The 12,870-nt window shown below is 33.7% G+C and overlaps 2 protein-coding genes across 4 annotated transcripts in view; one reads left to right on the forward strand and one right to left on the reverse strand.

Moving 5' to 3' along the window:
- Nucleotides 1–40: 40 nt before the first annotated feature.
- On the reverse strand, nucleotides 41–1,810 carry LOC110997285 (pyruvate kinase-like). The gene has a single exon (XM_022265362.2). The coding sequence runs from the start codon at nucleotides 1,738–1,740 to the stop codon at nucleotides 43–45; it is 1,698 nt and encodes a 565-aa protein (XP_022121054.1). The 5' UTR covers nucleotides 1,741–1,810; the 3' UTR covers nucleotides 41–42.
- A 1,167-nt stretch (nucleotides 1,811–2,977) lies between these two features.
- The window catches only part of LOC110997282, a 34,446-nt gene continuing 24,553 nt past the window's right edge, over nucleotides 2,978–12,870 (forward strand). For 2 of the 3 annotated variants that reach the window (XM_022265355.2, XM_022265357.2), the window contains exons 1-2: nucleotides 2,978–3,345; nucleotides 5,484–5,605. In XM_022265355.2, the coding sequence (XP_022121047.2) occupies nucleotides 5,577–5,605 (29 nt within the window). In that variant the 5' untranslated portion in view covers nucleotides 2,978–3,345; nucleotides 5,484–5,576. The remainder of the gene's footprint in view (nucleotides 3,346–5,483; nucleotides 5,606–12,870) is intronic. The other variant, XM_022265356.2, reaches the window with a different exon arrangement.

Here is a 12,870-nt window from a genome sequence, read left to right on the forward strand (position 1 = left end):
AATAAAAATCAACTATACAAACTAAAAATCATAATCCATCTGTCAGAATTCTACTGGAACTGTTTCTCGAGCACTAGCATATAACAATCTTATAGTATCACAATAACCTGCCCCGCGCCTTGATCCTGTCACTACTACGTATGCATCTCCCGCGCGTAATATTCTTTTTGCTTTACAATAATCCAGAGCAGCGTGTATACGTGAATCTACTTCCAATGGCCAAGTAGTTTTAGCGGTCTCAAAGTAATGCATAGCACGAACACCTCTCCAAAAACGTAATTGTCTTGCTGTATGACATGCTCTAGTCACTGCTACTATCGGACAAGAGGGCTTGGCATGCGAAAGAATTTTTGCAGTGCGTCCAGAATTTGTGAGACAAATTATAACAACTGCTCTAGAACGCGTAGCAAGCTCAACAGCGGTCACCCCAATTGCTTTTGTAGGCTCTTCAAAAGATGTCTGCATAAGTTCGGTTACACCATAAATTTTTGGTCTCCAAATAATTCTTTCTGCGTGTCTACAAATAACTGCAGCAGCAGCAACACAATTCTCGGCCATTTTTACTGCATCGTAGCCCGGTACTAACTTTTTCAATGGCGAATCGTAGTGCAGTTCTAGCGATAAGACGTCTGCGCCGTCCAATACAATGTTGGCGATATCGTTTACACATAGTGTAGGAATCTGTTCATTCAGAACAGCTTTAAATATGCATGGCTTACCAATAGAGTTACATTTTGCCAAAATAGATTTTTGCGCAATGAATATTTTTTCTACTGGTAAATCAGTGCTTAATACACATCTGTCCACATAAAGGCCGTCGGATTCAACTAACAAACTTTCTATATTATCAAATCCTAAAACAGTTTCAATACAAGCAAAAACGAGAATATGTTTACCCTTTTCAGATAAAATATCTTTAACTACTCGAATATCTTGCGGTGTTTGAGTGTTAGGTACTAAAATGCCATCAATATCCGAAGCTATAGCAAATGCTATTTGCTCTTCAATGTGCTCGAAGGGTTGTTCTAAAGATTCGCTATAAGATAGCGATTCAATACTTTTGTTCAATTTTTTAGTATTTATCTCATGTGGAACTTTTGAAATATGAACAGCCATTTTTGCTCCAATTACGCCACCCGTTGCAATTGTACATTCGATAGAATCATCACCAATTTCATCGACTATTAATTTAACTTTACCTGATGTTAAACAATCTATAAATATCAAGTCCCCAGTTTGTAAGTCAGTTAAATGGTCATATCCAACAAATAAACAATCGACAGTGCCACTTTCCCGCCAACTGGTATCTATAGTCAATCTTATTAAATCATGCTCCTTTAGCTCAATGGTTGTATGTGGTCCACCTTTAAGTTCCCCAGTGATTATGTCTGGACCTCTTACATCGACTAAAAGCGCCAAAGGATAAACATATTCTAATTCAGCACTGTAATTATATACAGCTTGTCTAATACTTTGTAGCAATTGTGTACAAGCGTCCGGTTCCAAATCACGGATATTCAAACGAGCAACAGTCATTCCAGCTGCAATGAGGCGTTGTATAGTCGTAGGCTCTTTATTATTTATACCAATTTCACAAAGAAGACCTGTTTGCAATTCCTCACATGGGTTTTCGTGTACGTTCAATTTACTATAATGTTTTATTAAAGACGGTTCAATAGAGCGCTCTTTCTCTCTGTAAGAAGGTAAAGCTTCCAATGGTATATGCCACGGCAAAGCCATAGTATTAGTAATTATTTTAATGTTATTGATAAATAATATAGAATATTATCTCAAAAAAAATTAAATATCTTTAGACAATTCATAACATAGTATGACATAATGTCGAACTGCATTTAATTCTTCGTTTGTTTTATTCATCAGTTTAAAAAAAACCATAGACGTGAAAATGTCTGTTATTTAAATTATTATACCTACCAAAATATTTAGATATAAATAAACATTTGTAGAATATAATTACAGATTATCGTTATAATGTTGTTAAAACATAAACATCAACAATTGTATAAATTTACAGATGAAAGATTATCGTTTCTTTTTTTTGTTTCCTGCTTACCACCAGTATTTGATTTTTAAAATAAAAGAATATTAAATATCTGAAGCCGGCACCAGACACTCGTGAGGCGCTTCGGGAGTCGAGGCGACACGGGTGGTAGTCATGCACCCAAGCTTTATTTAGATGCTAGACCAACGAAAAGATTGGAATGACTTCGTTAGCCTTAAGTGCCTACCGATATTGTACTGCCTTTCATAATCATGCCAGTATAAATATACTTAATTTTAAAGCTTTTTTGTTAACTGTCATCTAGAAGTCGGTAGTAAGTAATGAAGTTCTGTATTGAAATATGTTTTTATACATTCATAGTGTTCATAAAGCGCGCGCTTCCTTATAATGCAGTTGTTAAAAGCAAAGTGAGCGAGAGTGTGGTTGAAGCTCTCGCTAAGCGCCCCAAATACCGAAATAAGTAAAGTGGTAGCGAGGCGAGGCGACACGATTTCACCGTCCACATACTCGCCCTCGCAGTCCCTCGTGTCGCTTTGTTGATATTTGATAAGGAATTTTAAAAAATTTAATTAAAATTACATAATTTGTGTTTACGTCAATTTTTTTTGAATGCTCAAGTCAACAAAGATTCGAGAATAGTATCGAATTATTATTATAATATGGTTAAATAAAGTTTTCATTTAATAGTATTATAACGAACCAAGCATCATCATAACTAAGCAAACATATTTGGCTCTAAACTTGTCATCTAGATATCCACTGTTTTTTTTAGAGGGTTTCTTTGCTTCAGTTATTTTTTGGTTTTCCTGTTAGCCTGCGTTATCTGTATTAGGTAATATCTATGACATTATTGTTGCCTTATTTGATGATTTTACTTTTATACTGTGCTAATCAATAGCTGTAAAAATTCTGGTAAAATTTTTAATCTGTACCTGCCTACAATCTACATCTCAAAAAATAAAAAAAAAGCGAGTGTGAAAGAACGAAGTAGCCTGACTGCGTGTCACGTTTATTCTTTTGAAGAATAATAAACGCGTTTGTACGATTTACTATTGGTATTCATTGTGAATTTATTGTAAGGCCGACTGTGGAATAGTGGTGAATTATAAAACTGAAGTGTATGACAAAATTGTTAGTGTTGTGTTGATTTGCTAAGTTATTAAAACAACTATTTCTTGTACCTGCCGTTTGTACTGTGCGACCGTGAAGGTTGAGAATGTTACGTCATTTTAAACAGTAGTGTTTGATATGAACTTATGTACTTCTCAACTATGTAGCAGTGCTTTTCTTCTTGTTCGTTATTGATTTTGTGAAAAAGCAAAGTAAGTGATTACTAATTTATTTGAGTCAAAAATCTTCTCGACCGGCTGCAACAAGATGCCGCCATGTTATTTAGTTTTACCACTGTCAACCACTGATCGCGGTTAGCCCTGAAACTCTTGAATAGGTGATTATAAAATCCGTTCGGCTCTAAAAGTTTCATGCATGAATAAATAGATCATAGAAATAAATTGGATAGCAGTAAGGAGTATGTATCAAAACAAACTAACACATTTTTGCAGTAGATTTGTTTACTGCTTGATATTGACTGTCAATGTTATGACGTCACTGTTCTACTTGAACAATAATAAAATAGATCTCATAAGCAATAAAATAATGTTTAAAATGTTGAAGTTTACATATTATTAGAAAATAGTTTATTAATTTCAAAAATTAATACCTATCCATTTTTTTTTATTATTTATATCAATTTTCGTACACAACAGGAGTTACTTGTACTACATTCAAAAGTTATTTTCTTTCTACATCACTAAGTTTATTATTTATTGTTCCTTACTATTATATGCAAGTTATTTTATATTTCAACCAGAATATTGATTGAGTTTTTATGAATTTCCAACAAGATATCATGATTTCTTAATAGAACATTTATGACATTAGTAGTACAAGTACAATTTAGTTGACATTTAGGCCTTTTTATGCATCCCTTATATAAAAAATTTATTGGATTTTTATTCTGCAAAATCTTAACTTGCAATTATAGGAATTTAATCTTAGGAAAGCGAATGTGTATTACTTGAGGAATGATTATTGCATTAATATCTATATGATTATGTATATAATTTTTGTTAAGTCAAAAAATAATCTCAATTGTTATAGCTAAGTTTACAATTTCATTAATTGTTTAATAGGGTGTGTAAGAATCACTAGATCAATTATTATCTGTGTTACTTTCACATTTATTCTCCATTTCCTCTTGTTCCCTTAATTCTATTTGTTTTCTTTTAATTACCAATAATATATAAGTATTTTACAATTATTGAGATTACAATACATTTTATAACCACAGATAATGAAAGATAAGCCTGAATAAGACCATTATTGTTCCTTTTATGCGTACAATGCTTACTTATTCAATTCCCAACTTATTACTGAATAATTTCCTTTAGACTTGATTTACGCATTGACAAATCATTTGCAATTGCCAATAGAAAATTTTTTATGCATACAGGTTTGACCATGAGCAATAACTAGAGTCTGGAGGACATTACTGAGGGGGAGTTAACATTTTTACTAAAATGCTTTTGAATACATGTATATATCAATCTGTTGCAATATTATAGTGAAAGTTGTTACTTTTATTTGTTTAAGGTAGTAATTTTTTAGTCATAAATAAAAAAATCATGTTAGAAGTGTAACACAATAGATTATGATAATTAAAAATCTTATGTATGTCTAACCTTTCTTAAAGCCCTTATAGTTTTTCTACATGGAAAGTTAACTTCAATGCACTGTACAGAAGGATACTGCATTGGAGACCAACACACCAAAACAAAAACCCAATATACCATTTTATATTCAACAACAAAAAAGTGTCCATATCTGAAATTTATTCAATCTCTATTTACAGTTTCATATTTTATTAAAATCTATTGGTTTAAAAAATGGTTTTTATTCCAGTATTTTTTTATTAAAATTATTTAGGCTCCACAGAGTGCACAATTACTAAATAAAGATAACTCTTTTATATATACATTACATGGTTCTGGTTTAATAGGAGGCTGGTCTCTGCACATTTGTAATTAGTAATTGGAAATCAGAAAAATACTAAAAAAAATCTATTAAGAAGTCATGATATTTGGATGGAAATTCGTAAAAACTCAATTATTTATCACAAAGTGGTATAAAGAAACCTTACCTTACTTTTTGAATAAGTTCCAAACTCTTGTTTTATTTTCTTATGTGTAAACAGAGTTCACAAATCTATTATTTAATAAAGAGAACATTTATTAAGTAAATATAATATTATTAATACAGACTGATATTTTTTATTTATTTTTCCAGCAGTACTTTTTATAGTATGATGTTACACAGTAGATATATATAACTGTGCAACCCTTACATATACCCTAAAAAAAATTCTAGACATTTTTTTTTTGATATACCATCATTGTTACAGAAGTTTTTGGATTAAAGTCTTCAAATTAGCCGGCAAACCACGGATTTTCAAGATAAGGCGCTGAATGGCGCCACGCATGTCAATGAAATATTTATGCAAGTCCTGGCAAATGAAAATGCTAGGTAAGTTATTTATTTTCAATAATGTGGTCCAATTAGGACCTAAAGGTTTTATTTTTCACTGTCACTAATGTTAAAGAAGTGATATCCAATTAACAAATAATTATTAAAAAATATCTTTGACTATCTACTAAAGCTGTTATACTTTGAGAGGCATAACACTTATAAATTAATGTTATAAATGATTTGATACATTAAAAAAATTACTACTACCCATAATAAGTATAAACCTAATACATATTACAAACTGTTATATCAACCTAATCTTCTTATAGGAATTGGCGAAAAATGTAGTATGTAATAAATAAAGACCACTGTATGTGCATTTACAAACAACAACTTATTATTGCTTCATCATCACCATTACACATATTTTATTAAGAATTTAGTGGTAAAATTATTTTTTTTATTTTGAGAACTGTTTTATAGCAAAACAAGTAATGTTAGTTTAGGCTGATTAAAAGAGTTGTTGGTAAGACCAGCAAATAGCGATGTGGAATGCAACGGAAATCCATCTCAAACAAATATCCCTATTTCACGATATCACTACTGAGACAAATATTGCTATGGCCTTTGTCTTCGGCAGTCCTTAGTAGTCGGAGATGGCGAAGAATTTTTCGGTCAGGTAGCAACTTGGAATGTCTGCAGTATATACGAAGATGGAAAATTGTATAATCTTTTACAGGAAATAATTTTTATTGGATTTTAGGCATAAGAGACTTAAGATAGTATGGAAATGGCCCTTTAACTTCTGGTATTGCTGCAATATACTTTAGTAGCAGCAACATACAATGTCATAGATATAGGAGTTGCTGTGCTTATTAGAAGAACATACAAAGCGTAGTTAAGAAATTTCAACCTTTTAACTTTATTACAACTAGAAGCTAAACCATATGTCATAGTATATGCCCCGACAGCCCCTAGCAGATAAAATTTAAGAATTGAATGAGACTACAACGTTTGAGATTGCTCTTAAGTTAACAAAACCTAACGAGCTATCATTTGTGACAGGTGACTTTAACTCCATGATAGGTCAACATATATAATATCGGATATTATTATAAGGTTTGGTCTCGGCGCTCGTAATGACAGGGGTGAAAAACTAGTACAGTTCCGCTAGGAACACGATTTTATTGTTGCGAATATATTCTTCAAATTAGTACCACGTAGACAGTTGGCATTCGCTAGTATGCAAGCCTAATTACTTGTTGCTAAACAAAAGACAAAGGAATCCTTATCGGCTAAAACATGTCCTGGTACAGATATAGGTTCTGACCACAATCAATTCCTGGCGGTTATCTCTGTAAAACTTAAGAAAGTTCACCGTCACCCTTAATCCAGAAAAATAGATCTGGACAGGTAAAACAATATCGATCCTAGAAAACAACTTCACACCTAAACATCAAGGGCGCAACCAATTGACACTTTAAAACGGTGGAAAATACACAATCTGCACTGATGATATGCTTGGAAATACTACATTAGTGAACTTGGCTGTCACTCTCGACCAGATAATATTAGGTAACTTCATGAGATGTTGGTGGTGAAACCATCAATTTTCTCAGAAAAACTATGAAAGGTGTGGAGCTGATAATATACTATATAGGTATTATAAAGGCAATTGACGAATGCAACTTAGACTATATCACCTATATGGTATATACGATTAAGAAACGATTCCGCCTGACTGGCTTAGGTAAATATTAGTCACTATCCCCATAAGACAGAATCCCGTTACGTTAAAGATCTATATTGGAAACAAAGTGCGAATGTATGTGTAAACAGCAAACATTCATCATATATCTAAATTTACAAAGGTTGCGTTTACCTTTGCTTATTATCTTGTACGGCGGTGCAATATTTTCAGAAGCTCTAGAGAATTGTCCACATGGAATAGCAATTAATGCCAAACTGCTGAAGTCGGCTAAGATACGCTAATGACACGATCCTTATCGCAGAGAGACTCGATGGCGCGGAACGCCTTTTCGAAACTAAAAAAAAGTACGTTACGTCTTCGCTGTGCTACGGCATAGAATCTTGGACGCTGATAGAGATGCCCAAAAAACTGGAAGGGTTTATCGCTTCGAATTATTCGCGTTCGAATTCTTAAAATAATTTAAACTGACCGACCGACATACAAAATATAACCGGGCTGTACAGAATGCTGATAAACAAAGAAGAGCTTATGAAGTGCAAAGAAGAATGAATACTTAAATAAAATAGAAAAAAGAAAGTTTGATTAGGAAATTCAAATTAATTTTTTACTTCTACTCATGCATTTGTTTTTCGAACACTATGATTCATTTATTTTTTCTTTGTGTCTATTTATAAAATGGTAAACATGAAATATCGCGTTATTTACGAGTACTAGTTCCACTGTGGCGCCAGTGCTGCAGAAACAGCCCGAAGGATTAATTTGTGTGGCGACAGTGCTGCATAAGAAAAAACAGTGCGTGTTATGGTTCTAACGTTTTCGTTCTGGAAATTTCAATCTGCAGAACAAGCCCCGTGGACGGCTGGAGACCAAAATTCACAACGAAGAATTGAAGTCTATTGTAGCCTGTTATGAAGAATGGATCCTGTACAATAATCGGAAGTGCTCATGAAACCTTTACGACTCATCACAAAGCCAAAAATTTACTCCGATAAAGTTACTTGTGAGCGTAGTGTGGCGTAGTGGGTCGTTCACTATAGCTGGTCATGCGATTACGATAGATATCTATTGTCAGCAACTGAAAACAAAGATGAAAAAGCTAAGCTAGCTGCTAAACAAGGCTGGTCAATTTTTTTTTTTTTTTTAGAACAGGGGGCAAACGGGCAGGAGGCTCACCTGATGTTAAGTGATACCGCCGCCCATGGACACCCTCAATGCCAGAGGGCTCGCGAGTGCGTTGCCGGCCTTTTAAGAATTGGTACGCTCTTTTCTTGAAGGCTTTCAATTGCTGCTGCTTCTCGACAACACTAGACCACCATATTTTATTCCCGTCCAAATGGTGTTTTAGTAAAGGGATCAATGAACCTAGATAACAATGGTACATAGTTTGATTAATTAAATATATTCTATTTAAATAATCTACTATGTCTTCCGTCCATACAAAACGCCGATTTCATATGTAAGGACCAAATATAATATATAGAATATCAAATATAAATAATAAATAGAGTAAAGAAATTTGAATATTTCGGACACGTCTCATGTAACACCAAAACATACGAGGTCCTTCAACTAATCATACAAAGCAAAATGGCAGTAGAAGAAAACCTGGCTGCAGACGAACGTCTTGGTTGAAGAATCTGTGACAATGGTTTATTCAAAGCCATTGTTCAGAAGCGCGGAATCCAAAATTAAACTAGCCATGATAATCGCTAACCTTTGACAGATGGAATAGAAGTAAAACATATCTTACTACGTTTTTGTATTCATATACTATATTTAATTCTATCACTAAATCTCTAGCTGAAAAATTTTAATAGCAGACAAGAGGGTGCTTTTATACATTATATATCTTGAAAGTTGTTCTCGACTTGTCATAGTTGTTATTTGATGATGATGATGATGATGGTTTTTCGAAGACTTTTCTCTGTTATTTCTTGCTGAACAGTTGTGTTTTGAAATGCCTGTGGTACTACTAAGTTCTCTCTGGTTTGCTTACATTTTACATTATAATATTGAAGGTATTATTTTAGTTATGGATACGGATCCGCCATGCATGACGTTGCAATGCGTTGGTTTCTCAGCAGCCTCGTTAATTCTATCTCTTATTCAAGAGCATGACTTGGATTCGACTTTTCGTATTAAAAACATTCTTTCGAGTAATATGTAAATGATTTAAAATATGTCTGGTAATTTAACGTATTTATATACAATTCAATCATTGGATCAGATCTATACAATCAGCATAATTATATATGTGAATACTGAATCCACACTCATTCATTCAAATTACCCATCGTAATTGCTACGAGTCGTAGATGTAGCCACTCGTCTGCCATTTTTTTCTATAGTTCCATTCACATTCAGTCTTCAGCGATTGAAATTTTAAAGAAAGAATATAAGACTATTTTCATCCATACGAAATATTTTCTGCATAAGAAAAGTTTAGAGATTCATCTCAGTATTGTATCAAGCTTCTGCTTTTTAATGTTAATAATTTACACGATATAATACTGATATATTGCTTTAAAAATATTATCAGTTCCATTCAAGTGCTAGTTCTCAATATAGTTTTCGCTAATATTCGAACTCGGTCTGAGTTTTTTCAAGCTTCCTATAAAGTCAGGCGTCACCAATTAACCTACGGAGTATATTTTCGTAAGACCTCCAAACGACTACCAAAGCATGTTATATTTATAGAGCTATTGAATTGGTTTGCTTCTTTTATTTTCTAACACAAACACATCGCATCGCATCTAAATAAGATTTTAAAAATAATCTTAAAAGATCACTGTGAAACCCTTAAGAAGAATCTGCGGCTAAAGAACCAATTTACTTTAATCATATGTGTATATATAGATACATTTATTATATGTAAGTAAGATTTGAGCAAATAAGAAAATTAGGGGTATTATTCGAGTGTACATTATGTAGTTGGGTTGTGATGGCGACGCCGCGACGGCAGCGAGCTGGGCGGTTTCCATGGCAACGGGTCTGAGCGCCGGCGAGCGAAGTGGCCGCCGTAGCGATCAATCCCGCGCCAAGGAAACCCGCACCCTCTACTCGCGCATACTTCTCGCGCATTTCAGTAAACTGTTCCCGTTCTCACCGATAACGACTCAACTCTACACGACCTCTGCAATATCCATACATATGATGCTAAAATATATCTTGATATATTAAGATCTTAGATAGATAAAATATTATTGTATCATTGTTGCATCACAATATGTAAAAAAATGTAATGAATGTTAAAAAGTTTGACTAAGAAAGTTGGGATCCATGTTGCCAATTTATATATTAAAAGCACCTAGTTATGTAATTATGAAATGGTTATAGTATTAAATATGCAGAGGTATCCCTCATTAAGACTGACCTCACGAGGTTTTTATTTGCATGAGGTTTCTTTTAGAGTTTAGTTAAGACGTTACAGAGGAGAATATGACAACCACTATACGAATTGTCAAAGGGGTCATTATGAATTGAGTTTATCTACGATTGTATCATTGTGTAAAATCTATGTAGAATTACAAGAAACCTATAAATTATCGTTATGTCTACGCTAAAACGTGTTGAACTTAAGGTTCGTTCGTTCGAAGTTTATTGATACGATTTCAGGGTGGAGGGCAATGACATTGCGCTGAGAAAGGCTGTGACCCGAGGATGTGGGGGGGAGGTAGGTAAATAATATGGCTTTCTCTAGTATTTTAATTCTGCCCAATAAACATGAAACGATATGGGTAATGAGAGGGGTTTAAGGGAATGTAACATGACCTTGACCCCAGAGCAATAGGCCTAACCTGCCCCAAAAGACTTAGGTGAAAAGTTGGCGGTCGATAGTGAAACACAGCCTCCGCGCAGGCGCTCACTCGCCCGCCCATCGATCCGCCCGCCCACGTGACGCAACGCATTTGCGAGGATTCCTTTCACTACTCAAAACTCTTACTTGCATTCTACGTATTGTAATAAAATTTAATGAAAGCTTCACCTAGATAATGTATAGACTAATGTAACTTATGTAACACTTAAGAGTTCCCAACAATAACATTGTATGGCAAGTACAATATCAGGGTCTAGCTCACAATGCTGCACTATCAGTACACGCGTCAATTAGAAAATATATATTGGAAATAAAATTAAATATTTTATATTTTCCCCATTCAGTTAATAAAATATTTTTAAAACTCCGTCATAAGCTTATTTATAAATAAAGCTCATTTGCCTTGTGTTCGCTAACTATATATTATTAATATCTTGTCCCTGTAGTTCGTGTGTCTACTTTTCTGTAGTGTATAAAATATATTGATAACTTAAGATAGTTGTGTTTTTAGTGACAGTATGGCTGTCTCTCACTCTTAGATATTTAATTAGGTTATAGTTTATCTAACTAAAAATAATTATGGTAATATAGAGTGGGATGATGAATGATGGAAATGTGTATGTATAATCTATGTATAACATTAATAAGATTTTCATGGAAATGACTAAGGGTAAGATTCAGGAACGAAACTAAGTGCGACCTGCGACTCCTGTATGTCAAAATACAAAACATATTTTGACGTATAGGAGACAGCGCTAAATCTAGTTTTTTTTATAGAACAGGGGGCAAACCGGCAGGAGGCTCAACTGATGTTAAGAACAACAACTTAAGTTTATTGTAACCACGTTAACCATCTTAAAGTTATACACGCACGCATACACCATGTGGTTTCCTTATAATTAATATAATTGTCTATTCTTTACATATTATAATCATTCTGTCGATCCGAAGTGGTGGAGGCCTGATGACCTGTAACACAGGTGCACAACCTTTAACAGGCATCAGTCTCACTTAAGCAATAGCAGTGCTCCAAAGAAGAATGACAATTATTGTATATTATGTTTTTGTGAGAAATAAAATAAATATTATTATTATTAAAGTTGGATAGTTTAATTGGACGCCATGAAAGCGTTCCAACCGATTCTGTGCCTGACATTGGTCTTAGACCTTGGTGCCGCGTTATTTCTTCAGCTCAATTCAAAAAGACAATTTGGTCTCAGAAAACACCTCTGATGTTTTAGTTATTTCTTTATTTGTGTTAATACAATAACGTTGAGAGTGTAAAATCTGTGTAGAATTACAAGAAACCTATAAATTATCGTTATGTCTAAGCTGAAACGTGTTGAACTTAAGGATCGTTCGTTTGAAGTTTATTGATACGATTTCAGGGTGGAGGGCAATGACATTGCGCTTAGAAAGCCTGTTAAAATGGCATTGAGTGTCCATGGGCGGCGGTATAACTTAAATCAGGCGAGCATCCTGCCCGTTTGCCCCCTGTTCTAAAAAAAAATAATTAAATTAATAATCTTTTTTTTTTATAGAAATATTAGGACGCATGGAATTAACAGTATTCTCCGCTGAAAAATACATGGAATAAACATTAATTAAGACTAGAATATTTTTATTATCAAAACGGTTAGGGTTAGTGGTGCAACGTTGTCAACAGCTATTGTAGCATTGACGGTTCTACTACGGCGAAGAGTTACGTAACGTTTTCCTGTTAAAGGATTTAAGTATTCAAGAAGTTTTCCTTGAGTGACCAATAAAAAAGTCCAACGCTATATTTAAACCATT

Source organism: Pieris rapae, chromosome 16 (assembly GCF_905147795.1).
Source record: "Pieris rapae chromosome 16, ilPieRapa1.1, whole genome shotgun sequence".
NCBI classification, from domain to species: domain Eukaryota; kingdom Metazoa; phylum Arthropoda; class Insecta; order Lepidoptera; family Pieridae; genus Pieris; species Pieris rapae.

What these genes read in the sequence shown, in the direction of transcription:
- LOC110997285 (XM_022265362.2), bottom strand. Translation starts at nt 1,740, where the DNA reads ATGGCTTTGCCGTGGCATATACCATTGGAAGCTTTACCTTCTTACAGA.